At 35.2% G+C, this 25,172-nt stretch overlaps 1 protein-coding gene across 2 annotated transcripts in view; it reads left to right on the top strand.

Moving 5' to 3' along the window:
- Nucleotides 1–9,667, top strand: part of CADM2 (cell adhesion molecule 2) — a 1,050,900-nt gene extending 1,041,233 nt beyond the window's left edge. The window contains exons 8-9 of one of the 2 annotated variants that reach the window (XM_029215414.1): nucleotides 6,542–6,667; nucleotides 7,533–9,667. In XM_029215414.1, the coding sequence (XP_029071247.1) occupies nucleotides 6,542–6,667; nucleotides 7,533–7,651 (245 nt within the window). In that variant the 3' untranslated portion in view covers nucleotides 7,652–9,667. The remainder of the gene's footprint in view (nucleotides 1–6,541; nucleotides 6,668–7,532) is intronic. The other variant, XM_029215413.1, reaches the window with a different exon arrangement.
- Nucleotides 9,668–25,172: the final 15,505 nt, after the last annotated feature.

Genomic DNA, 25,172 nt, shown 5'->3' on the forward strand with positions numbered 1-25,172 from the left:
TTATGCTCAGAAAGGCTTTTTTTGTTTGTTTCTTTGTTTTTTCTTGGCTGCACTGCGCGGTTTGTGAGATCTTAGTTCCCCAACCAGGGATCGAACCCTGCAGTGGAAGCATGGAATCCTAACCACTGGACTGCCAGGGAATTCGCCCTCAGAAAGCTTTAATTTCACAATATTCATGTTTTATTCATTGTCAAGTAGAAAAGATTTCTAATATATTGCCAAATCTATTGGAATTTACTCACTCCCGTGTTAACAGGCTAACTCCAGCAAGTCTTGGGCTAATGCTTGATGATGAATAATGGCCTTTAAAGACACATGATGTATTTATCTGAATGATAATGCAGATTCAGCCATATGTAAAGAAACTTCAGAAGGCTGCACTTTTTTTTTTTTTTAACATCTTTATTGGAGTATAATTGCTTTACAATGGTGTGTTAGTTTCTGCTTTATAACAAAGTGAATCAGCTATACATATACATATATCCCCATATCTCTTCCCTCTTGCATCTCCCTCCCTCCCACCCTCTCTATCCCACCCCTCTAGGTGGTCACAAAGCACCAGCTGATCTCCTTGTGCTATGCGGCTGCTTCCCACTAGCTATCTATTTTACATTTGGTAGTGTATATATGTCCATGTCACTCTCTCACTTTGTCCCAGCTTACCCTTCCCCCTCCCCGTGAAAAACAAATACCGTATGCTAACTCATATATATGGAATGCACTTCATCTTTTTATTGCTATGACAGTAGGAAAGGGATGAGAGAAAGGGTGTATGAGTGATTCCCACTGGGACTTAGCCACTTAAATTATGTATAATATTATCTCTTCATTGTTCAAGTGATCCTTATCTGATCCTCAATCTCAGTCACTTGTTTTAGATGCTAAGAATAGAAATTAATTAAGGACAAATTTTAGTTCTAAAAGTTATGGGGGAAAAGTAAAAGGCGTAACCAAAAATGTTAGTGTAAAAAAAATACATTTACAAGTAGACATGCAAAGGAGCATCCTCTATAATCATATTGTCTTTGAAATCTTAAAAATCCTAGGACTATATGTTGACTTATTTTTTTGATGAGATGAAGGCTAAAGGTTGAAATCTTTCCTTTATAAATAATAAAAGTATATGCAGAACATTCATGACTAGGGTCAAATAAATATAAATGTTATGGATTGCTTTCTCTGAAAGTAGTATTTATATATATAAATGCATTTGAAACCAGTGAAAATATATTCAATAATGAACATGATAAAGTTAATTTATCTAAAACAAATTCTAACAGATCAATTTGTCTTTGTATAAATTGTACAAAAAAGGGGGATGGACTGCATATTATCTGAGACTCTACTATGAAAGTGAAGATTTTAGGCAAAGTATACAAAATCAATGAAATCTTTCACCAGGAGTGATCTACATCTCGTGTCTTTCTCCAATCCATCCACTATGTACAGATATCTTATGATTCATATATCAGTTACAAAAATAGATTCTGTAGCTGCGTTGGTCTGCAGCATTACAACTGAGCAGGAATGAACACCAGCCTCAGAAAAGAGAATCTGTCTTCAAAACATCTCAACATTAAGAATGAAAATAAGAAAAGAAAATGTAAGGATGTATAGAATTTAAAAATTCAGTTTGCATCCAATGAAAAAAATTTGCAATAAAAGAAGAGAAATAATATATGCTCACCAAGAAAAACCATTTTTTTCAGACATTTAAATGGAATTATTATACTAAAATGAGGAAAATATTATCAAACTATCACGTTTTATTGTCAGTCATATAAAACTGTTTAAAATATATACTAAGTAAGAACAGAGTGGGATTAAACAGGGAGTGTAGTTAAACCAAAGTCACAATTAGTAACAAAACCCTTTAGGAAGAAATAAAAAGGAAAATCTATGATAGAAAATCAAATCATCTAAACAGATGATAAACTTGGGAAATATAACTAAAACAAAATGTAATTTAGTAAAATTATAAAAATAGGAAAGAAAGAATGACATATATGCAACATGAAATATGGAGTTGCTACCAGTGCATAACTGGATTTTTCAAGAAAGAAAATGGAAAGAACAGTTGTTAATCAAAAGTAGAGTAGAAAAAAAGAATTCTTAAGCCAATAAACAAACGAACTTAATCTGAATTTAATAAAAAAGTAGGTTTGCAAATGAAGTCAAATTCTGACTAGAGACAAACTACAAAATATATTCAGCTAAAATATCAAAATATAGTGGAGGAAAAAACCAAATATTCTGATAGCAATCATGCAGAAAATGCAGGTCATTTAGAAAATTGAATGATTTCAGGTTTATCTTGGAGTAGAGGGAGGCAAAACAAATCCAAATGATTTCAGATTTATTTGGTAGGAAAGGGAGGCAAAACAAATTGTCAAAACACTGACAAATTGTGTTGTATTATTATTAATTCAAAAAGATAAAAACCCAGAATTCTTTAGCCAGTTGAGTGTTTATTCACAATAAAATAATACTCAGATATTCAAGGTTCAAGGATGTTGTTATCATGAAATTTTCTTTTGACAAGATGTGTGCTTCATATGATCAAGGGGTGATGATATGAATATCTTTACTATCTAATTTTAGGTAAGGAGAAGCTGTAAAAGGAACTCTAGATATTGAGATGAGTAAAGAGACCAAACAATGTCAAAAGGAGGATGGTGGCTAGTCCATTTAAATTTTTGATGCATTTCTGAGATCATCAGAATCAGGACAAAATTGTCATTATTATTCACAAAGCACTAACTAGAGCAGTAGAAAAAAGAAAATATAAAACTAAAGAAGTTTGACAGTCAGGAAATAAAAATGAAAAATATGATCTTCACAAGTACTAGATATAATGCTTTATAAAACAGAGTGCAAAATATGAATGGAATAAAGAAAAAGGAGTCATAAAGTTTAATGAAAAAGTAAAAATATTTTAAAATATTAAAATGTTTCAATATATTAAATATTAAAAATATTATTTTAATGGGAAATAGCATTAATAAAAATATGTAGGTCCTATTCAGAAAACTACACAATTTACTAAAAGACACTAAAGTTTTAAATAATTGAAGTGTCGTACCATTATCCTGGAAAATGCACTATATAAAAGAAAGCTATCTGTAAATTAGTACAATTCCAATAAGCAATCTGTTGTATTTTTGTTTCTTGCAAAAATATTCTGAACCTGATCTAAGACTTCTCCGCCAATGCAGTAAAATGATCTTTAAAACTAAAATATTAGCCTAGGATTGCATATGTAGACCCCTCACATGGAATAGACTAGAATATGCAGAAACACATAAAGTGGGTAGACATTTAATTTATGGTAAGTGACAAAAATATTGATGAAAGAAACAATGTGGGAGACGATGGTCTGCCACAGAAGAATTAAAGTCATATTTTATGCTTTAGCCTCAAATCATAGACCAAAATACATTTTAGATAGATTAAAATAAAATAATAAAAGTGTTAGATAACAGAAATCTATATGTGTATAATCTTATGATGGCAAAAGCATTTCAAATCAGGATCCACAAGTCAGACATCATAACACAAAACTTTGATAGATTTGATTACATAAAATAGTAAGACTTATCTATGGCTGAAAAAGACCAGAAATGAAGGATATATAAAAAGAAATTGCTAAAAATGTTCATCTTTTTATGGAGAGAGCTGTTAAGGCAGAAATTTTGAATGGAAAAATGGTCAGGCTGTGTAAATAGGCATTCCAAAATTAATGCATTAATATGGGAAATAGTATTTAGACACATTTATGATGTTAACTTATAATTTACTAACACAAAATATTTAACACTTTTCAATATTAGATTGACAGTTTTTCTTTTAATTATAGTATCTGCTGGTAATACTGTATGGGAACTCAGGTGCAGTTGGTGGAGGATGAATTTGTAAAGTGCAATATAATTTGGCAATGTTTATCAAAAGTATTTTTAAAATGTTTGTATCCTCTGATCCAGCAATACTACTTCTCAGAATTTACCTTCAGGAAATGACAGGTACAGATGTACAAACAAGAGTGATTTTTCAGCTCCCAAAAAGAGTGCTCAGTTCTGAGAGATAATCAGCAAATAAAATGGATATAATTTATGACTATCTGTATTTGGGAACTTGAGCAGGAGGTGGAATTTGAAACTGATTCTAAATTATCTAAGCTAGGAATAGGAATAGGGAATTCAGATGCATGGCAGATTTATTTTTTGCTCCTTTTTTTTTTTTTTGAGATTTACAGCCAATGCCAGAAATTAAGGGAAATACAAGAAATATATAATAGAAAGCTAAATTAACAATAGCTGCTGTAACAGATTTACTTTTTTTAATGCTCAGTGTTTTGAAAATAAAGCTCTTTTTTTCCCCTCAAGCAATTTGGCGATGCATATATTCTTAGTTTGGCAATAATTTTCTTCCAGGCGGAGAGTCAGTGACCCATGGCCTGACCTATTCTTGTGGTTCTCTTATTTTGAACTTGCATCTCCTGAGATCACTCGGGAAGGTTACATGTGGGAGGCATTTATTGGCTGGGCTTTCTTTCAGTTGTCTAGAACACAAATCACATGGTTAACATTCAACAGCCAGTGAAGCTGGTAAATGTCTAGCTCTGTTCACTGAAAGAATAGGAAACAAATTTGTCATTAGCTAGAAATCTCTGCCCCAATATAGCCTTCTGATCAACAAATATTTTTGCACCTTCTTTCTCTGCCATCAACCATTGCTAAACCCTGTCCAAAGAGATAACCTCAAGTCCCATCAAGCCACTGTATCCAACTCAAAGACCAAGATCCTCAAATATGCACAGTTCTCTTCATCATCTCTGGATATGTTAGTCCAGGGACAAATGAACCAAAACACAAGTTTCAACACTCTTCTCCATCTCATACACAAAACACAATGATAGAACAGATTCAGGAAAAGCACTCCTTTAAATAAAGGCTCTCTTTTGGAAATAGAAGAAAAATAGGGAACACTTGAGTAGTCACTGATCCATAATAATTATGAAAATATGCTAGAGTGGCATGAAAAGTTCCCTCTGCCTTGGCAATAGTTATAGTTCTATGAAGAAACTAGATTTTCTTCTGTTCATTCTTTTTTGCTTCTACAATTCTGCCTTACAGGAAGTTCAACCTTGTCAGTCATACTCTGTGGCCACATCAGAAGTGGGTGTTTGGTAATATGCCCTCTATGGGGACGACACAGCTTTTATAGGCCACTTCTTGCTTTCACCAAGTTTGGGAGTCCAGAGGTTGTTTGATGTTTCAATTGTCAGACTTTTCTTTCTTTTTCTTTTCTTTTCTAATTAGGTATATGCTTCTTTGGCACAATAGTTCCATTAAAAACACAGTAGACTCCTAATATATTTGTCAGATTCTTGTGCCTGTAACCACACTTTAAGACTTTCTGAAAGTGGAATTGCCAGGCCTAATTTATTTCTTTACTCTCTCTCTCTAAATCTCTCTTGTAGGCTATAAGCAGCTCCCGTGAAGTTATGCACACAATGGACTTTGGAGGATAGGCAGTACACTTAACCTGACTTTTGCCATAGGGCTGAGCCTTAGTATGTTTTGTTGCTCAGAACCTCAGTTTTATCTCTTATTGTGCAACTTTTATAAATAGTTGATTTTCCATACTTTTGAGTACTCAAAACATGGGGCTTTCTTTGATCTTTTCATTTCTGCTTGATAACTGGCCATCCTCTACTGGTCTCAGCTCTTTCCTATAATATCTTACTAAAGGCAGAATGTAAAAGTATATCATTAATCTAATCTTTCCAACCACTTCCTTTAAAGTTACAAGTGCAACAGGCACTTAATCCTCAATGTTGAGTATTCATCTTCCTCCTTCTATCAATAACACAACACAGTTTGTAAACCCCCTTCTTCTTGAAGTATGATCTTCCCTTTGATCAACTAATGTGTACTCTCCAGGATCTCTTCCTACCCCACTTTTCTCTCCTTCTCGGTCTACTCTGCTGGACGCACTTCTTTCAGACTTTAAACATGGGAGCTTTTCAGGTTTCAATTTTCAGACTTCTTCTCTCTATCTAGACTCTCTCCCTTGGGGAGTTCCTCAATTTCCTTAGCTTTAAATAATATTTATATAATGGTAAATACCAAGTTATAATCTCTAACCCCAGTGTTTCCTATGACATAATTGCATTTTTTAAATGGTATAGTTGTATTTGTCACATTAAAAATACACACACACATATTTTCAGGTGGAGAAGAGGAGAAAGAAAAGGCATGTAACTGTACAAAATCATATATATGTATTTGTTTATCCTGTTTTTCCCTTAAAATGGAAACTCAGTGGCAACAGTAATTTATATGTCAAATGTTATATTCTCCAACATTTTGTACATTATAGGCACATAATAAATATTTGTTGACTAGATGACTGGTGTAATACACATTAATAAAATTTTATTTTAATGTGCTAGTTTTCAACATAACTCATTCTAATGCAGATATGTATTCTGTGTCTAAATAACACACTAACTAGGACAATATTTTTCTCTGTTTTCTAGATCCCAATGCTCTGGCTGGCCAGACTGGCCCTGATCATGCTCTTATAGGAGGAATTGTGGCTGTAGTTGTATTTGTCACTCTGTGCTCTATATTTTTGCTTGGACGGTATCTGGCAAGACATAAAGGTAGGTTATATTTAATAAAGCATTCTTACATTTGGCAAAAAAAAAATTCTAAAGACTAGCTTCATCATGAAATATTATGTGAGTGCGTGCGTGCATGCGTGTGTGTGTGTGTGTGTGTGAGAGAGAGAGAGAGAGAGAGAGAGAGAGGGAGAGAGATGGGGGGTGAAAGAGAGAGATCTAACTACTAAGTTGTTTCAGAGAATTCTTGATTATTTTACTCAACGTTAAAGCTGGATTGGCTATCAAAATAATACTTAGCCAGTAGCCAAAAGTCACGGAGTAAATCATTGGCTCAGGAAAAAAAAAAAAAAAAAAAAGGAAGCAAGTTTGTAATTTATCTCTAGGACTGAAATTCAACTCTAACATTAATCATTTGGTAATGTTTCTATTTGTAAGCTTATGGACACACGTGTGGCCATATTAGTGAGGAAAATATGTGATTTTTCACAATGGGCTAGGTAGCAAACTATTGATATAATCTACTTTTAAATGGAGTTACCAAAATAAATGGTGACCCGTTTGATGTGATCATTATCAACATCTTAACAAAGGGCCCTGATTGCTACAGCTGCATGGATCACATGGTCTGAAGCCATCATTAAAGAAATCAAAGTACTCATTACCCATTCCAGTTTGGCTGTTGCCTCTAGTTAATCTGACCACAGCTTCATCTACAACATATACTAGAATACCGAAAGAAAGTGTGCAACTTTAGAAGGGTGAGTTGTGTGGTTTCTTACGACTCAGAATATGTTTCAACATATAAGAAATCTGGCATAAGTTTCTTCCTAAATGAATGTAGCTTTAATACTGGCTATTTTACCAGTCTGACAGAACTAACGTATTTTTCTCCCAATACCCACAGGAACATATTTAACAAATGAAGCTAAAGGAGCTGAAGATGCACCAGATGCTGACACAGCCATTATCAATGCTGAGGGCAGCCAAGTCAATGCTGAAGAGAAAAAAGAATATTTCATTTAAGATGCAGGCCAAGATTCTGAATTTTACTTACCACACTGGCTGCTGGAGAAAACTGGCTATCATCTTTCAGAATTCATTTCTATCATCTTCTGCTACCTTTATTAACTTCCATGCCGTACTGCTATCAGTAGCCAGTGTATACCAACAATCAGCTGTTGAAAGCATCATTCTTTAATTACTGTACCATCCATAATGCAGGACATTTCTTACTGCCTAAATTCCACACCATTGCTCTTTTAACATACAGTGCTTGAATATACAGCCTTAACAATGTTAATCATCTCCTTGGATCATGATATTGAATTGTTTTTATACATTGAAAAAAATGTATGCAGAGGTTTTTTTCCCCTCATTTTTTGTCCCCTTTAAATCAAAGACCTTGTCAGTTTACCATTGGACAGCTTTCACATGTAACAAGATTAGGTAAAGACCTAACGTGCTTAAGTTCAATCAGATGTTAGAGGTTTACGATGTTTTCTACATGTCTATATTCAAAGACATGTTTTGGAACCATATGCCCTAAAAGACAAAAACTGAAAAAGACTACTGTAGTATAGATTCTGGAATGTTTGAGATTATACTGATAAAGCTGTATCAATTCACATTTAAAAATTTAGTATTTGATACAGGAGCCATGTATATGGATTGCAATCAGGACATGCTATCTTATATAATTATATAGATCTTACCATTAGGTTATTTTAGCTTCATATACCAATAAATTGTTACAAACATTTTACTGTTTTGGGAATCACAAAAATTTCATTCATTTCTCTAATTTGATTCTGTAATTTATTTGTTCCACAAAGACTCACCTGCCTAAACAAAATTGAAATATCCATAGGGCACAATTTTGAGACATTTTAGTATCTGTATATAGTGCATATAATAAATCCAATTAAACATTATTTGATACATATTTAACTTTTTTGGCTGTAGGTAATTCAGTCATGAGTAAGCATTTTCTAATGTCCATTATATCTCTTTAGATATTACTTAAACCAATATTATAAGTAGGTAACATGTATTAGTATTTTTGTCTGTATGTCCTAGCACTGTTCAACAACAAATTTTTCTAGTTCTTGTTAATTTTTATTTGTTATACAATGGAAGCACAATGTTATAAGGAAAGGTAATTTTAAGCTAACAACCAGTGCACAGCCTCAGGTTTTAAATTACAACCACAGTTGAATAATAATCTAAAAATAAACTCTTAGTTTGCTAAAAATTTTCAAATTTTAATTTGGCAGTTCCAGAGCTGCTTACCTATGTTGGTTTGACAAAAAGAAGTGTTTAAGATATGTTTTCTGTATAAATGAACTAATTCTTTATATTAAATTCCTGTCTATGCATTTTGTGAGGTACAAACTTACGAAACAGTGAGTGATAGAGAATTTCTGCCATGCTTTTAACTCCAAGGTGAAAGTCTCTTTCTCTGGATTATTTCTGAAATTTTGGTGTATTTAACCATTAAGAAATGCTGTATTCTTAAATATGACACAGAGTCAATCTAAAGTCATATTATTTCTCCTAGTAAAATACGATACTACTAGATTAGTGCTCATTAGATTTACTATATGCTAAAGATTAAAAATCCAGTTAGATAAAAATTATTTTCCCATTGACAAGCACTGCACCTTTAAGAAGAACACACATATGACGATATGGTAGCTATACTTGCGACGTCTGAAAGCATGATGGCCTCTGGTTTTAAAAATATTATTTTGGAATTTATTTTTGGGAAATGAGAATGGTTGAGTATGACATCATGTATTAATATCAAATGAAAGACAAGGGTGCTGTATCTTAGATTATTTATCAGAAAAGTATAAATCTTTTAAGTACAACGTTAGAATTTTTAATTTTGTTTTGATCATTGAAGCATATATCTTGTTGATTTCTTACAAGAGAAAAAGGACGATGTCAGTCAAGCAGCACTTTTTCAGAATATACAGAACATAAATAATATGATGTGGTTGAGTGTTAACATAATAAATCATATACAGTATGACATTTTAAGGAAATAAGTCTGCATTGATGTGATTGCATGCTTGTTTTTACAGTTCATTCCATACCATCTGTGGAAAAATGCAATAATATGTTAATATAGTATGGTAGTTTGAGAGAATCAGGTAGGTGCTACTAGACACATTGAAACTAGAATAGGTTTATAAACTGTTCATACCTTTCAATGCATAATCTTTAGAAAGATTCCACAAAGCAAAATTCATCCTGTTATTACAAAAGGGAAAGGTTCTTATTACAGAAGTAAGTTGTATAAACTGCATCATCAATTACTATTTAGAGCCTAATTTCAGGATGCATTTACAAAATTGCTACTCTTCATCGATGTTGTATTTACATCCCTCTTCATTTCATCTGTATTCTACTTGGCTCCAACTGCTAAACTGTTGCCTAAATAACTCAATCATTATTTATAGCACTGCAAAATTAGAAATCCAAAATTGGTTGCACTTCAAGACTTTTGACTCTTTTAACCCTTTACAGTAGTATAAAAACTCACTGGAACTCTGTAAATGAAACTAACTGGTATATTATGATTTGTGAGCTCTAATCAAATATTTTGACAGTTAAAATAGATTTGAATTAGGTATCATTTCCGTTACTGAAAGAAAACAGCAGTGGTATTATATTTTCCTATCTTAAATTTTTTTTTTGATTTTCACCAAACGAGATAAATTGTAAAAATTCTTTTCATTTCTATAAAAATCAGAAAAAATATGAAATAAATTTCTAAAAGGACCATGCGAATTGCCATGACTGAAACATACACACTTATATGCCCAGAGAGCCATAGCCACAGAATACAATGGAAGGCGTGTGCACACACATACACCCCACTAGTAGAATATGGAACATTATTCTTTACCAAAAGTAGCTATTCTCTGCCAGTGTACTGTTTACAGTGTAAATTGTCCTCCATCAAAAAAGTGTAAACAGCATTCTTTTTTTCTTGCTTCCATTTTTGAGTGTCCTAGATAGAACGATTATAAAAATTAGGAAGAAAAAGGAAAGTTTGTGAGTGCAAGGGCAAAGATAGCATGAGCACAGTAGTGTGTGTGTGTGTGTGTGTGTGTGTGAGAGAGAGAGAGAGAGAGAGAGAGAGAGAGAGATTCCAACTTGTTTTCTTTTACCAGAGAATCCAAGAAGCAGTTTAAGGAACCTGATATTGGAGTTTAATCTAGAAACTGGATGACCTCATATTGATTCAAGATACTTAATCTTGCATTGAAACCCCACAATTAAAATAACAAATAGAGAAAGAAAACTAACTTTCCTAAATATGGCAAAAGAAGCTAACACCTCATTTATTTTTATTTCTTTGTAAAAGTATAAATATCTCAATTAAAGGGACAGGCTCACTTGTAATTATGTACTCATGATTGTAACAGCACTGAGATTCCATATAGGCCCATGTACAGCAGCTGTTTGACGGTGATGGTTCTTCCATGTAACATAGCAGTTATCGTGTAATTTAGTGCCACTTATTGCAAAGTGTTACGAAGGGGAACATTTAAAATACTTTTTCTTTGGATATAAGGATAATTGAATGAATGATAAATATGAAATTTCATGTTACATTTTTTAATTGTGGAGAAAATGCAAAACCTCATGTCTTACTGCAAATTCCCCATCACATTGCTAATTACGTAGAGCCCTCTAAAAATGCCCACTATAATCCCCCTTTGCAAATGGTAATCTGTGAAGAATATACAATACAAAACAAAAAAAAATTAAAAAAAACAACTGGCAACCACAGCAGAAATAAATGAAAAACATAATGAGAATTACTGAGTAATGCTTTTTATTAAGTGGCACAAAGTACACACTAAAAACTATGCAAAATATAGGTAACTACAGTGTACGTACATGTAAGTATCCTGTACTTGCTGTGTATGGATGTTGGAAACCCATGTAATTATAATATGCATTTTGAATATTGGGAAAGAGGAAATCTTAGTGTAGATAGTAGTACTTGTTTTGAAATATACACTGGCAATATTGAAATACACTCAGTGCAATATCTGCTATTCTATTGCTGGATACTTAATGCAAAGGGATTTTTAAAAATTCTCCAACAAGATCTAAAATGTTGCTAATCTCCACCTCCTGCATATTAAAGCATTAATTAAAAATACAAGTGACATAACACGTTAAGTTTTTCTTAATCATTAACATGACACAATAAAAGTATCTGACCTTGTTTTTAGAGTTACTGGAGAGAAAGAGACAACCTGAGTTTTCAACTTTGATGCATACCTAATTGAATTTGGGATTCTTAAACTTTCTTTGAAATGTGTGTATGTTTTAATGGATTGTGGTACTTTTATTACAAGTACAAATTTATTCAATCAAAGAACATAGGTTACCTTTAATAGTTAGAGTCACTATATCTTAATGGAAATTTTTTATATATTTTCTTTTTCTACTCATTCTTCCCTTTCTCTCTCTATTTCACCCCAAACATGCCCTTTGCACTTATACCCTTCCAAAGGCAATGGATTGAAAGTAGCAAGATTATAAAGAGAGCTAAAGGGGACAACATGTAAAAATGGGTTCTAAACTCATCAGCATTTTTATGTATTCAGATATTAATATTGAATGCAATAGTTATTGGATAGAGCTGGTAAATTTTCTGCCATGCATACTTACAATAATCCTTCTACCTCTCACTTTTAACATGGGCTATGATACTTTGAAATAAATAGAAGAAATAATTATTTACAAGGTATCCCAGGAAGCACTCTTTTGCAACTATCATAACAGTCCTCTCCCCACCCCCTGGGAAATCTCAAAAGCCAACTTTACTTTCAGTGTACTCAATGGTGTATGGATCTGCATTTGTTTTTCCTCTTCTGTCATTAACTTTTCCTATAAGCAAAATACAGTAACTTTATAAGGATAGTTCCTCACGTGACTATTTACTATTTCAATGTGATATAATTGTGTTGATTTTAAAAATAATTTAAATGGCAACACTTTGCAGTCCAAGCTGACATTTCATTTAATATTTAAAATAAACAATTTCTTATAAATTAATGCTATGCTTTTAAGTAAATATATGTGATTTATTTTTCCAAGAAGTGTTATCTATGTAAGACAAATATTTAAGCATTGAAAAATGCCTCCTCATTAACAAATAATCCCTGAATAATGAATGCAAAGTATTGCCACAAACACTCACTTTATTTTGGCTACATAGACATAATATGAATTCTTCAAATGATGTAATTTAATTATTCTAAAAGGAAATGACATTTTGAAAGCAGATTTTCCTTTAGGAAAAAAGGATACAAAAATTATCTCAAATTATGATGCTGAATCTATAAAATATGCTTAAAGTAAAATATATCTATGTTATGTGGTTATGTTACAAATAATATTTGGTGTAATCTTTACCATCTTTTCCATATATATATATAAATGTATGGTTATTTTGGAGAGAATGGGCCCAAATGTGAAAAAGATGTAAAGAAAAAACACTATTTTCCCCTATGAAATGTACTGTATATTTCAAAAGAAGAAACTTAAAAGATATTTGTAGATTGCAGGGGCAAAAGAGAAACCTACCAGGGCTCAGCACTTAAGCACTTTTCCCACATCCAGGGTCAGAAGAGCGGTGATTCCTACACGGACTTTTAAGTGCAGTATGAAATGCCACATTACACTTACACACAGTACTGTCAAACCTCAAATGTTTTCTTTCTTCAGATGATTTTCCTTTTACATGATACTAGTAGACACTTTTCTCTTTATACTTGCTGATAGTGAAAGTTATATGCAATAAAATATGTGATGGTTGAAAGCAGTGGTCACCAGTTGGTTAAAAAAAAAAAGAAACTGTGAAATGTAAACTGAATTGTTATCTCTTTATCCTTTTTGCTTTTCTTTGTGTTTCTAACGTATTGATTGAGTCTCATAAATAGAAAGGAAAATAATTTAGAAAAATTTCAAAACTAGTACTCTTTCTCCTTACAAATGTATGAAATTAATCTCTTTAAATATTTATTTAACTGTACCTGCTGTACTTATTGTAGATTCAATGATGCAGTTAAGTAGTAACCCAAGGATTTATGAGTTTGGATTACTGACCTATTTTCTTCATATTCATTTCACATCAATATTTGCAAATTGGTTGTTTAGCTTTTTATTCAGCCAAAAAATATTCCCTCAAGAAAGCTCCATTTTTATCAAAAATATTTCAACATAACCAACATCGGAACAAGTCTGCCATGTTAAAAAGAATTTAAAGACTTATCTCTGAAAATGGTACCCACAAATGCAGGTGTTCCCAGTAATGTAGCTTCAAAAATAAAATGTTCTATTCATATGACATGAAATTCATAACTTTTGGAAGGGTATATTTATGACAGCATAACAATAAATTCTGTGCTGAAAAGAAGATGCACCAAAATCACACATACTGCACAGAAGATAAACACAATTATTGAATCTACTGTTATCATTAACATTTTCAAAAACCAAAATGCATATTGTAATAGGTACATGACACTTGCATGTTGATTTGCCTATATACTTACAAAGTATTCAATGTGTACTTAGTGGCGCTTAAAATATGTCATGTACAACTCATAAACATTCTTACAGGGTTCCCATTTGCACTTCATCTTTCAGTAAAGTCTTGTCAGAAAAAAATTGTCTGATACATATGGGAAAATAAAATTTGAATTTTAGTTATCTGTTGGACATTACTGAATTGTCTATTCATTTAGTTCATTTTCTTAGGGTTGTTAACAGACATTGAAAGGTGGAATTTCTTTTATCCCACTGACAGATTATGAAAGATGTTACAAAACATATTCCTTTATGCCAAACATTATTTTGCATATCTTTTTTCAACTGCATACATTATCCATTCATTTTAGATTTCCTCAGTGATGCCCATTTTCTTTGTAAGTTTCTAAATGGAAGTTTTAAAAATTAATCAGTAATAAAATGTTATTTTATTTGTAGAACATTTAATCATTGCTCCTTGGAATATATGAACCTTGTAATACGCTGAATAAGGGTTAAAAACAAATGTTGCTGACTTAAGGAAATTTGCTTGAGATTGCCAAAATCCTGTAAAGATAATTTTACAATCACTTCTGTGTGTTTATTAATGTTGACTAGGAACAGAAGCAAAAATACCTAAACCTTTTTTTTTTTTAATTTTCACACTCTAACCAGTATTATATATTTCAACTACCTAAGATAATGCAATTAATAATATATCCATCCTAAGCTTATGCCAATAAGAATTTGAGATAAGCTTTTAAATTTATGGAGGATTTTCTTTGTGTCTTTGGAAGTTCACTTACCATAAGGTATTTTATAGTCTACTTTAAATAACAGATTTTGTTATACAGGGTAAGCCAAAGGCTGTACAAGAATTAGTGTTTGGGTCTGATATTTGTGTTAGACCATGAAATATTCCATTAAAATTTACCTGTAAATACAAGGCGAGATTTTGTATCTGTTTTATTTTATGAAATAACATTTATTTATTTTAATTCATTTTTCCTAGCAGAAGAAGCCCTGCGATACATGTTAGCAAATTTGATATTGTGTGGAAAAGCAATTTCAGCACTGAAAGAACATGACATCTGAAGTAACACATTCATAGACACGATTCTTTATTTCTTTTAAAGTTACACAAAATGCCCACTCTTACTCAGCCTACCACTATATACATATATGACACCCATGTTTCCTAGATAAATCAATTCCATGTTTTCATAACGGCAAGTGTTATTTCTGTCAAAATATTCTTTGATATTTTTTTAAATCAAGGAAGCATGCTGATAAACTTTAATTAATAATTGCATAGCAGCTTTAGCGTATGAGAGGGATCTTCATAATATGACAATCCTGGAATAATGCTAAAATTAACTGTACACTCCTTTAAAACAAGAAGTTCCAAGAAGTAGTTTGAAGTTTTTCAAACTATACTTTATTTTGTGAAATTTAAAGATAGTTTTTTTTCTGTTTTGAAACCTAGCAAATAAAAAAAAAATGTATAGAAAAGAGATGAAAGAGGAAAATGCAGTTTCCTAGTTGCATTTTAAATGCCTCTTAGTGTTATGCTACATTGCATATTATTTAATCAAAACATAACTATTGAATACCTACTATATATTAAATCCCTTACTTGATGAACTCCACCAAGAACTTGAATCTAGCATTTTATGCCTACCCCTTCAAAACCTGTTAATAATTAAATTATCCTTCCAAGTAATGACCATTTTCTGTATTTTTGGCATTGCTATGCTGGAAGAAGAAGTGGAGAAATACTAATTTTTTAAAACGTGTAATTATGAAAGGTCTTATGACTTAAACTGAAAAGAAAATAGCCTATTTTTCAACCATTGTTCATAGTCTGAAATTCAATGGATATTTCTATGAAGATTTTCTATTCTGATTTTTTAAAAATAGGTCTGTTTAATAAGTTAATACTTTATTATGCTAGAAAATTTAGGAAATTAACTCATCTTCTGAAGAGTGGCTGTAACAATGACCAGAGTCAGTACATAAAAGTCCTAAAAACATGTGTCCCACACATACTTATGGAAACTTTAATTCATTTTGTTTTTACTAAACTGCATCCTTACACAGATGGAGGGTGCATATAATATGAACACATAGCAGATTTAAGGAATACATATTCAGGTAGACTGGAGTTGGTATACAACAATAATGTAGTGTAGACCTTTTAAACTAATACAATGTTTCTGGCAAAAGCAACATAATATTCCTGGATGTGGTAATCATTTGCTCTAAGATTTGAAAACATACTTAACTAGTAAAATTGGTATATCATGAATATATGAGAGAATATCAGGAAATGAATTTTTTTCAGTGTGTTGGGAGAAAAAATAATTAGAAGAGAACTGGAAAATTCCTAACGGTAAGGTTTGTCTGTTTGGCAATTTTACCAAATGGGAACTTGTCTTAATACCCTTCTGCCAGAGATCAGAGAAGCTTTGTGAAATGGGATCACAGAGGGTCAACAGTCTCACAAACTCCTCGGCTCCACAGTAGGGGGATTTGGGGATCTAAGGACTCCTATTTTAACCACATAATCTACCAATGACATGTTCATTTGCTTCAAAAAATAACTTTAAAACTAGATTTGTTTTCATGAAAACATAAACCTATCAAAGTTGCACCTCTTGCTATAAATTATTCCCTGTGCTTCAGGCTATTTCCTGCTCTTAAGCACCAAATAACACATATATTGTCTCATGTGACACTGAAGTCCTTTCTATGGCCTGTAAGTAGCATAGAAGGCACTAGTACTTTTAATCATATTTTGCTTACAGATTTTCCTTCTAATCTTATGGAATCATGTAAAACTGAGCACACACACAATATTTTTCATAGAGACTGAGGCACATTTTAAATCTAACCATGAACTCCAGACTAAGATTCTCTGCTATAATCTTGTACCAAAAGTCATGTCCACAGCTGTAGAAACATTTCTCATTCATTTTTGTCTTTCTTGCACCCAGCCACTACCTGTGATCTTGGTGCTAAGGCATTGGAGTGTTCTCCTGTAACAGAATAAGAAATATATATTTTTGTTCCTCTGCCGATACTCCCACCCCCTACCCACACACACACCTGTTTCTGGCAAAAAAAAACGCTTGGAATCTCCAGGAGAAATGACTGGTGGTTGAGGGCTCCCCGATAGCCTCAGCATGGAAGCTGGCTACCAGGGGAACCAACCAGGGATTAGAGTGTTGGAACTTTTAGTCCCAACCCCTGAACTCCAGAGATGGGAGAGGGGCTGGAGGTTGAGTCAATCACCAATGACCAATTATCTAATCTACTATGCCTGTGTAATGAGGCCTCCATAAAATGTTCCCTGAAGTATGGAGTTCAGAGAGTTTTCAGGTTGGCAAACACATGGAGGGGCTGGGAGGGTGGAGAGCTTGGAGAAGTCATGCAAACTCCGTGCGCCTTTCCCCATACCTTCCCCTGTGCATCTCTTCCATCTGGCTGTTCCTGAAGTATATCCTTTTGTAATAAACTGGTAATCTGGTAAGTAAACTGTTTTCCTGAGTTCTGTGAGTCATTCTAGCACATGATCCGAACTGAGGAGGAGCTTGTGGGGACCTCTGATTTATAGCCAAGTCATTCAGAAGCTGTAAGGAAGCTGCCATTTGCAATTGGCGTCTGAAGTCAGGGGCAGCCTTGTGAGACTGAGCTTTTAACCTGCGGGGTCTTGCACTAACTCCAGGCAGTTAGTGGCAGAACTGAGTTAAACTGTAGGATATGCAGCTGGTGTCAGAGAATTGATTGGTGTAGGAATCGCCGCCCCCAGCCCCACCCCAGATTTGGATTACAGAAGTATTTAGTGAGAGTAGCGTTGCTTTTCCCTTCACCCACATGTGATTCTCTAAATCCAAATACCTTATGCTTCCCCAGAGACATAGAAGGAATATCATTTTCCCACGAGAAGATAATTTTGAAAAAAATCTCCAAACTAGCACCACATTTTACAAAAGAGGAGACGCAGGCATAAGAAATCACATACATACCCATTTAATGCAAAAGCCAGATTTAGAGCACAAATGTAACTACTGAACTCCATTGCCCCTCTATTAGGTAAGTTTTTTTGCCGCTGGGAATATAGATTCTCCTTCCCCCAGCATTGTTTGTAGAACATTACTAGCAGTGTTCATCTGTCAGAGGCATCATCTATATTGCAGGGATCTAAGAGGCACCATTGTTAAACTTGTAAGATTCTGAGCTTCTCTTAGTGTCCTCACAAATGAATGATTAAAATACAATGTGATGTAAATTGTATTTAATGAGGTTGCTGACAGTTAGTAGGAACCAAACCAGAGCTTTTTTTCTTTGTAAATGGTGGTGTATAGAGGAGAAAGGGACAGCCTGGGAACATGGTAATTCATGGAGCTAAGAACCCAACGACTTTCTATTAAGGGAGGCTTTGGATACTCCAGGAAGCACAAAGGTGTTGGGAAGTGCATGGTGAAGATAAGTACATCTTCCCAGTTTATTGTACTAATTGGTTTGGAGCTCTGGAGGCAAAGCTACTAAAATACCACTGGAAATGGTCATATCACAAGCAATCAAAGCCCAACATTAGAAAAGCAGCAAACTCCATTTATTGAAAAAATAGTCACAGTTCGTCAAATATATAAATATGAATCTATTTAAATACAGATTTATATACTTAGGGGTCTGCTTACATTGATAATCTCAGGCAATACCAGTTCTCATGTGGAAGGACTTGTTCGTTGAAGCTATAATCCAATGCTTACCTTCAGGGCTGGTTTCATGGGTGGGTGACCAGTGGAGTTGCCCAGGACTTCACACTCTGAATGGGGCTCCATGCTTGAGATTTAATGCCCTGCAGTGGCCACCTTGAAGTGCTTAACAATTTTATCTGAGAATTTGTGTTTTCTAAGTGAGGTCCAATGGGGTAATTAATGGAGCACATGCTGGGGCCTGGAGCTTCGACTCATGTGTGACTCTGCTTCTCACCATCTCTTTGGCTCCCCGGACAATTTCTCAGCTGCCCACTCCCCCAGTCATGCTCAGTGACCACTACAGCCCACACCAGGCAGGGGCCCAGGCACAGGCATGGGGAGATTTGGGTCAGGATGTCCTTGCCCCATGTGTGGAGTTGCAGGACTGGCTGTGAGGGTCTGCACTCGCCCTGTGAATCTCCCTGTGCCCAAGGGAGTACAATATTAAATGGCAAATAAAGACCAGTATTACAGGTTAAGAGAAAGACAGTGCAAGACAGGAAAAACTTTTTTTTTCTGATTTTTGAACAAAGCATGTCATATTTTCATTTGGCAGAGGGTCCTGCAAATTATGTACCTGCTTACCATTTCAATAATATAGAATAATACATCATTTTCAAAAGTATCTTTAGGATGACCCTTGACTATTTTCAGATGCCGTGATAATGGGCGTGTGGTAGGATATGGAATTATGATTTCTTCTCTTTCTTGGTTAAACATGCTACAAATTTTTTCATGTTTCTATTTCAGGAGAGACACACAGTTAATGTTACTGGTTCGAAATCCTATGGCAAAAGTTACTCAGGAAATTAATGTTTTCTTTTTTTCTTTATATGTTCTTAACCACTATGTGGACAATAAAACAACAACAAAAATGAAAGATGGAATACTCTTGAAAATAAATAATCCAAACCACACACATAAAATATATGGCCCAGTGCTATGGATATAACCCTGGGAAGGGACTTGGCTGATTATTTCCGATTATTTTCCAAGACATCACCTTATGTGGCAGTTGCAGTGGCAAAAAAAAAAAAAAGTCAACAAGGTAGCATAATACTAGATTAAATAATAAATAGCAAATAAAGTAATAATTTATTTCTCCTTTATGATTAAAGTTGAGAACCAGATGGAGCTTTGACTCCAAATTGTCATCCCTGTGTTCTAATGAGATTCCCAATAATGAGTAATGCAAACCATTATCATTGATCTTGTTGAAATGCAAATTGGATTTCACTTATTCCCCCTGATTGCAACACTTCAATAATTCCTACTATTTTCAGATAAAATTATGTACGCGAATCTTTCTAATTTAATCCTGCCATTAGAGCCAATTTAGACTCCTTCCATTCCCTCTAATTCTACCCCATTATTCAGTTTTCTTAAAAATCTTGCATTCCATGAATACCTCATGTCCTTCAGTTTTTCCCTCATTCATTCAAAAAGACTTTTTTTTTTTTTTTTTTTTTGCGGTACGCTGGCCTCTCACTGTTGTGTCCTCTCCGTGCTCCGGACGCGCAGGCTCAGCGGCCATGGCTCACGGCCGAGCCGCTCTGCAGCATGTGGGGGATCTTCCTGGACCAGGGCACGAACCTGTGTCCCCTAGCATCGGCAGGCGGACTCTCAACCACTGCGCCACCAGGGAAGCCCCAAAAAGAATTTTTTTTTTTTTTTTTTGCGGTACGTGGGCCTCTCACTGTTGTGGCCTCTCCCGTTCCGGAGCACAGGCTCCGGACGCGCAGGCTCAGCGCCCATGGCTCACGGGCCCAGCCGCTCCGCTGCATGTGGGATCTTCCCAGACCGGGGCACGAATCTGTGTCCCCTGCATCGGCAGGCGGACTCTCAACCACTGCGCCACCAGGGAAGCCCCGACAAAAGAATTTTTAATCACTAGAAGATATCAGGCCATTTCTCTGAGTTGGAGGTACAATGCTGAGTAAACCAGACACTCACCCTTCCTTTATAGAATATATACTCTAGGAAGGAAAACAGATATTATCCATATATTCACACAAATTAATATATAATTGCTAACGCTGATAAATGTTATATGTAAAATGCTATAGAGGATAAAAATAGAATGCTTCACCCGGTGGGGTGTCACGATCTGAGGAAGAAATGCTTGAGATGATATTTGGATGAATTGGGAGGTGTTAACCAGGTGAGCATAACATGAAGCCATAATCGAGGCAAAGAAAGAAACAAATGTTAGGAGCTGAGACAGGCTTTTTTTGGGAAAACATTTTTTAAAATGCCAGAATAGAATTACTTGACTTTTTATCTATATTTGTATCTATCGCATGACATGATTTCTCGCACAATCAGCATTACATGTTTAATCACCACCAACTATATGCAATATGCATTGTATTGTATAATGTGTGCAAAATATATAAAAAGATATGTAACAGACAGGGTCCATCCATAGACACAGAAATCACTCTATATTTTTAAAGTGTGTTAGTTACACAGGTGAGAAGGCAAACAAGGGTGGAAGAGAGCCCAGGATTAGCAGTATTAGGAAGCTGCTACCATGCTGTGGCTGGAGAGAGACTGAAAAGCCCAAAGCCAGGACCTTCCACCAGGAGCTCTACAGCCATTGTGAGGCTCTCGCACAGGATCTGGTATCTATGAGTAGGAGAGGAGCTTGTCTAGCGGGTTCTCGATTCAAGGAGGAAATGCAGGTGTCCCAGAAAAGGAGTGGGAGTAGCATATTTTCTCCCGTTCTCTGTCTTCTAGACTTTCATTTGACCCTTCCAGGTGAAATCTGCAAGCCAGAGGGCAAGGAGGCTTGGAAATTAGAATTTGGGGGGCTACATAGCAGAGGTTTTCTAAGAACAAAGAGTAAGTTTACCAACACCAAATGCTTTCTATATTTATAAATTTTGCCACCTAGTCAAGGAAGGTCATTCCTTGATAGTGATGATTGGATATACCAAAGACACAAATAATTTTTAGTCCTACAACACTTGTGTTAGTGCACAGGAGATTTGAATCAACAACCACATTATAGGGAAACATTATCTCATAAATTATAAACTGTCAGATGCTTGAGGTTCAATATTATAAATACTCGATTAATGTGGTTTTTAACTTATTTCATTCTTTTGAGTACTCCAACTATTCATATATGTTAAACCATTTTTATATATTCGAAGATTTCCCCAATCACTTTATTTAAGCAACAAATTTTACTGAGCACCTACTATGTGCTGTGGATTTTTCCATGTACTACACATATAAAGATGACAAAATCTAATCTATGTTCTTGAGAAGGAGAAGTAGTGGAAGAGGCACCCTTAAAGATATTCACAGTATACTATTATTGAACACTACAATGAAAATACTGCAGTGTAATAATAAAAAGAATCCTTATGCTTGGGTGATGTTGTAGAGGAGGAGGTAAAATACTAGCTGGCCCTTACAGAAACAGTAAAAGTTCACAAGGACGAGAGGATGGTAAAATCCTTCCCAAGCTCAGGGAGTAGTACTGGCAAACAGAGAGGCCAGTGAGACCTTGACATGTTTTAGCAACAGATCAATTTGAGTGTGGTGTTTATGGGATTTTTCTGCAGTAGTTGTAAAAAAATGAAACTTATGAGGGAGGTTTAGTTTTATTTGCCTGTGAAGGAGGGTGCATTTAATTCTGTAGGACATATTGTAAGCCTTTATTTTTGTCTTCATATTTTTAAATTGCAGAAATTTTTATTTTTCTTAGCAAAGTCAAATGTTGAAATCTAATGTGCAGAATAATGAAATTGTAACTACTTTTGTGAATGGATTTGGAGAAGTCTATCCTCCTTTTTCACTAATCTTTTCTTTGCCAACCAGAACTAACTAAACCCTTCAATCATGGGATCTTTTAAAAATTATTGCTAGATATTAGAGAGTTAACAAATGTATTTAAGTAGATAAATGACTTTTTTTTTTTTTAAACAAAGAAAACTCTTATGGCAGCAAAGAGGAAAAAAGAGAAGAGGAAGAGATCCATTCATTAACTTGTACAATAATGCTTACTGAGCCCCAGCCTTTTGCTAAGTGCTGGGGAGAGGGAACACCAAGTGACCAAGATCCAGTTTCTCCTTTCAATATATTAGTGAAGGAGACAAATGTAAACAGACAGTCACAGGTTATGGTACTAGAGTCTGTGTTTGAACTAAGTTCAGTGTGAAGTAGGAATCTTACTGCTTCTTGAGAAATCAGGGAGACCTCTGGGGAAAGTGACATCTAGATGGAGATCAAGAGGGTGAGTAGGAATTCCCCTGGTACAGAGAGAGGGGTCAAAGGAGGGATAACATTTCAGGTTGATGGAGCAGCATATCCGTGGCATTGAAAACCCACGGAGATTTGGGGGAACTGCTGTTCAGTTAGAGTATACAGATTACAAGAAGGTTGGAGAGATGAATTCAGAAAAGTAAGCAAAAGTCAGATCAAGAATTTTTGTACGTCTCATTAAAGATTATGTACTTTACTCTTGGATAAATCCTTTGTCATCAGAGTATTTCAAGTGTTCGGAGATAGCAAGAGTAGTTAGTCTACTAACAACAGGGCCTTCCACATCTGCTGAGGGATTCCAACATTTTACAAGTCATAATATTTGAGTTCCCTAAAATTTCATTTTTACACATCACCAAGTCATAGGAGACAATCTAAGCTGAAACTAGCTCTACCCAAAGTACAGATGGAGAAATGTAGTTACACACTCCCATTCTTCCTCTCTCCAATTCTATTTGCCTAACCATTCATGGAGATAGCTTTACGTTCATACTATTAGTCCATTTACTTTGATCACTTGTACTTATTTAGGCCCTCTCTTCTTTCTTTGTCAAAAACCGTCTTTAAGGGAACTTTTGTTATCTTTGCACAAAGCTGATAATATTCTTATTAATCCTTAATGCACTTCTGTGTTCTTTGTTGACGCAACTGAAAATTTCAGAAAGTGCTAAAGCATTTACATGCAATGGGGTGTGTTAAAGTCTAGGAGTGTAGCATATACTGAGGTTCCTATTGAATAGCAGAGATGCTGGATATCTAAAAATCCAGTATGTACTCAAGAAATATTTGTTGAATGAATGAATGGTCCATCCAAATTATTTTCTGTATTTCTGAAGGATGGTACCTTCATTCACTCATTTAACAAGAGTTTATTAAGTGCTTCCTGTATGCCAGACACTCTTCTAGGCACTGATCATATACTTATATATAGGGTTATATTTAAATCCGATTTTTGTTTATTTTGTGTGTGTTAATTATGTAATTTGCAAACCAATTTATAGAGAAGAATTGTGGGACCAACAAAATAATGACATTAGAGGCATGAGGGTCCGAGCTGGAGACGCTGAGACAGGGTGGCTTGACCGGGGGCCGGGAGCCCTGCCTGGAGGACAGGGCATCTGTCGGGTCTCTTTAGGGGTCCAGAGCATAGCTAGGGGCCAGATGCAGATTTGGATGTTCTCAGGTGGTGAGGAGTCATAGAGAGGCTTGGTGAGTTCAGGGAGGGTGCTCTGGAGTAGACGGGCGCGGAGGACCTGGTATAGTTGGGACCCGGTATAGTTGGGACCCGGGTGAGGAGGGGTCAGGCAAGGGATGCAATGACTTCGGGCACCACAGACCAGCACACCGACTTCCGCTCCCGCCCCCGGAACGCGGAGGGAGAGCACAGCCCCGCGGGACTCAGAGCCGCACCTCCCTCCCTCGCCCCGCCCCCTCCGCTCCAGCAACGCGCGGCTGGTCCACGCTTCACGCGCGCCTGGAGGAGTGGGTGACCCTTGGCTTCCCGGGGCGCAGGCGCCCCTTCTCCCGGGATCCCCACGGACCGAGCGTCCCAGCCCGCGCCTGCTCTCTGCGCTCCGCGTTGACCGAGATTAGTGTTTTGACTAGTGAGTACGAAGAAACGAGAAAGAGGCTAGGAAATTGACAGATACAGGCTTTAAAGTGAGTGTAATCTGGAACTATGGTATACAAATTGTACAAAGAAGAACGGGAACACGAGAGGAGGAGACGTTAAAATGTGGTGATATCTATGGGTTACAGTTGCTGGGTTAGGAAGTAGAGGGAGTGAGACAGAAAATAAAGTTGGGTGTTTGTTTGAATTTCTGAATTATGGGAGCTTGCAGCTGTTGGTAATGATAAAATCTACAGTAGGTTCCTGAGAGTGGGTGCTTGAGGTTAGGTGGAGGGTAAAATCACTAAAGATGGGGTACAGGACATGCTGGGCTTTA

Source organism: Monodon monoceros, unplaced genomic scaffold (genome assembly GCF_005190385.1).
Source record: "Monodon monoceros isolate NGI ecotype Baffin Bay Population unplaced genomic scaffold, NGI_Narwhal_1 Super_Scaffold_11, whole genome shotgun sequence".
Taxonomy (NCBI): Eukaryota; Metazoa; Chordata; class Mammalia; order Artiodactyla; family Monodontidae; genus Monodon; species Monodon monoceros.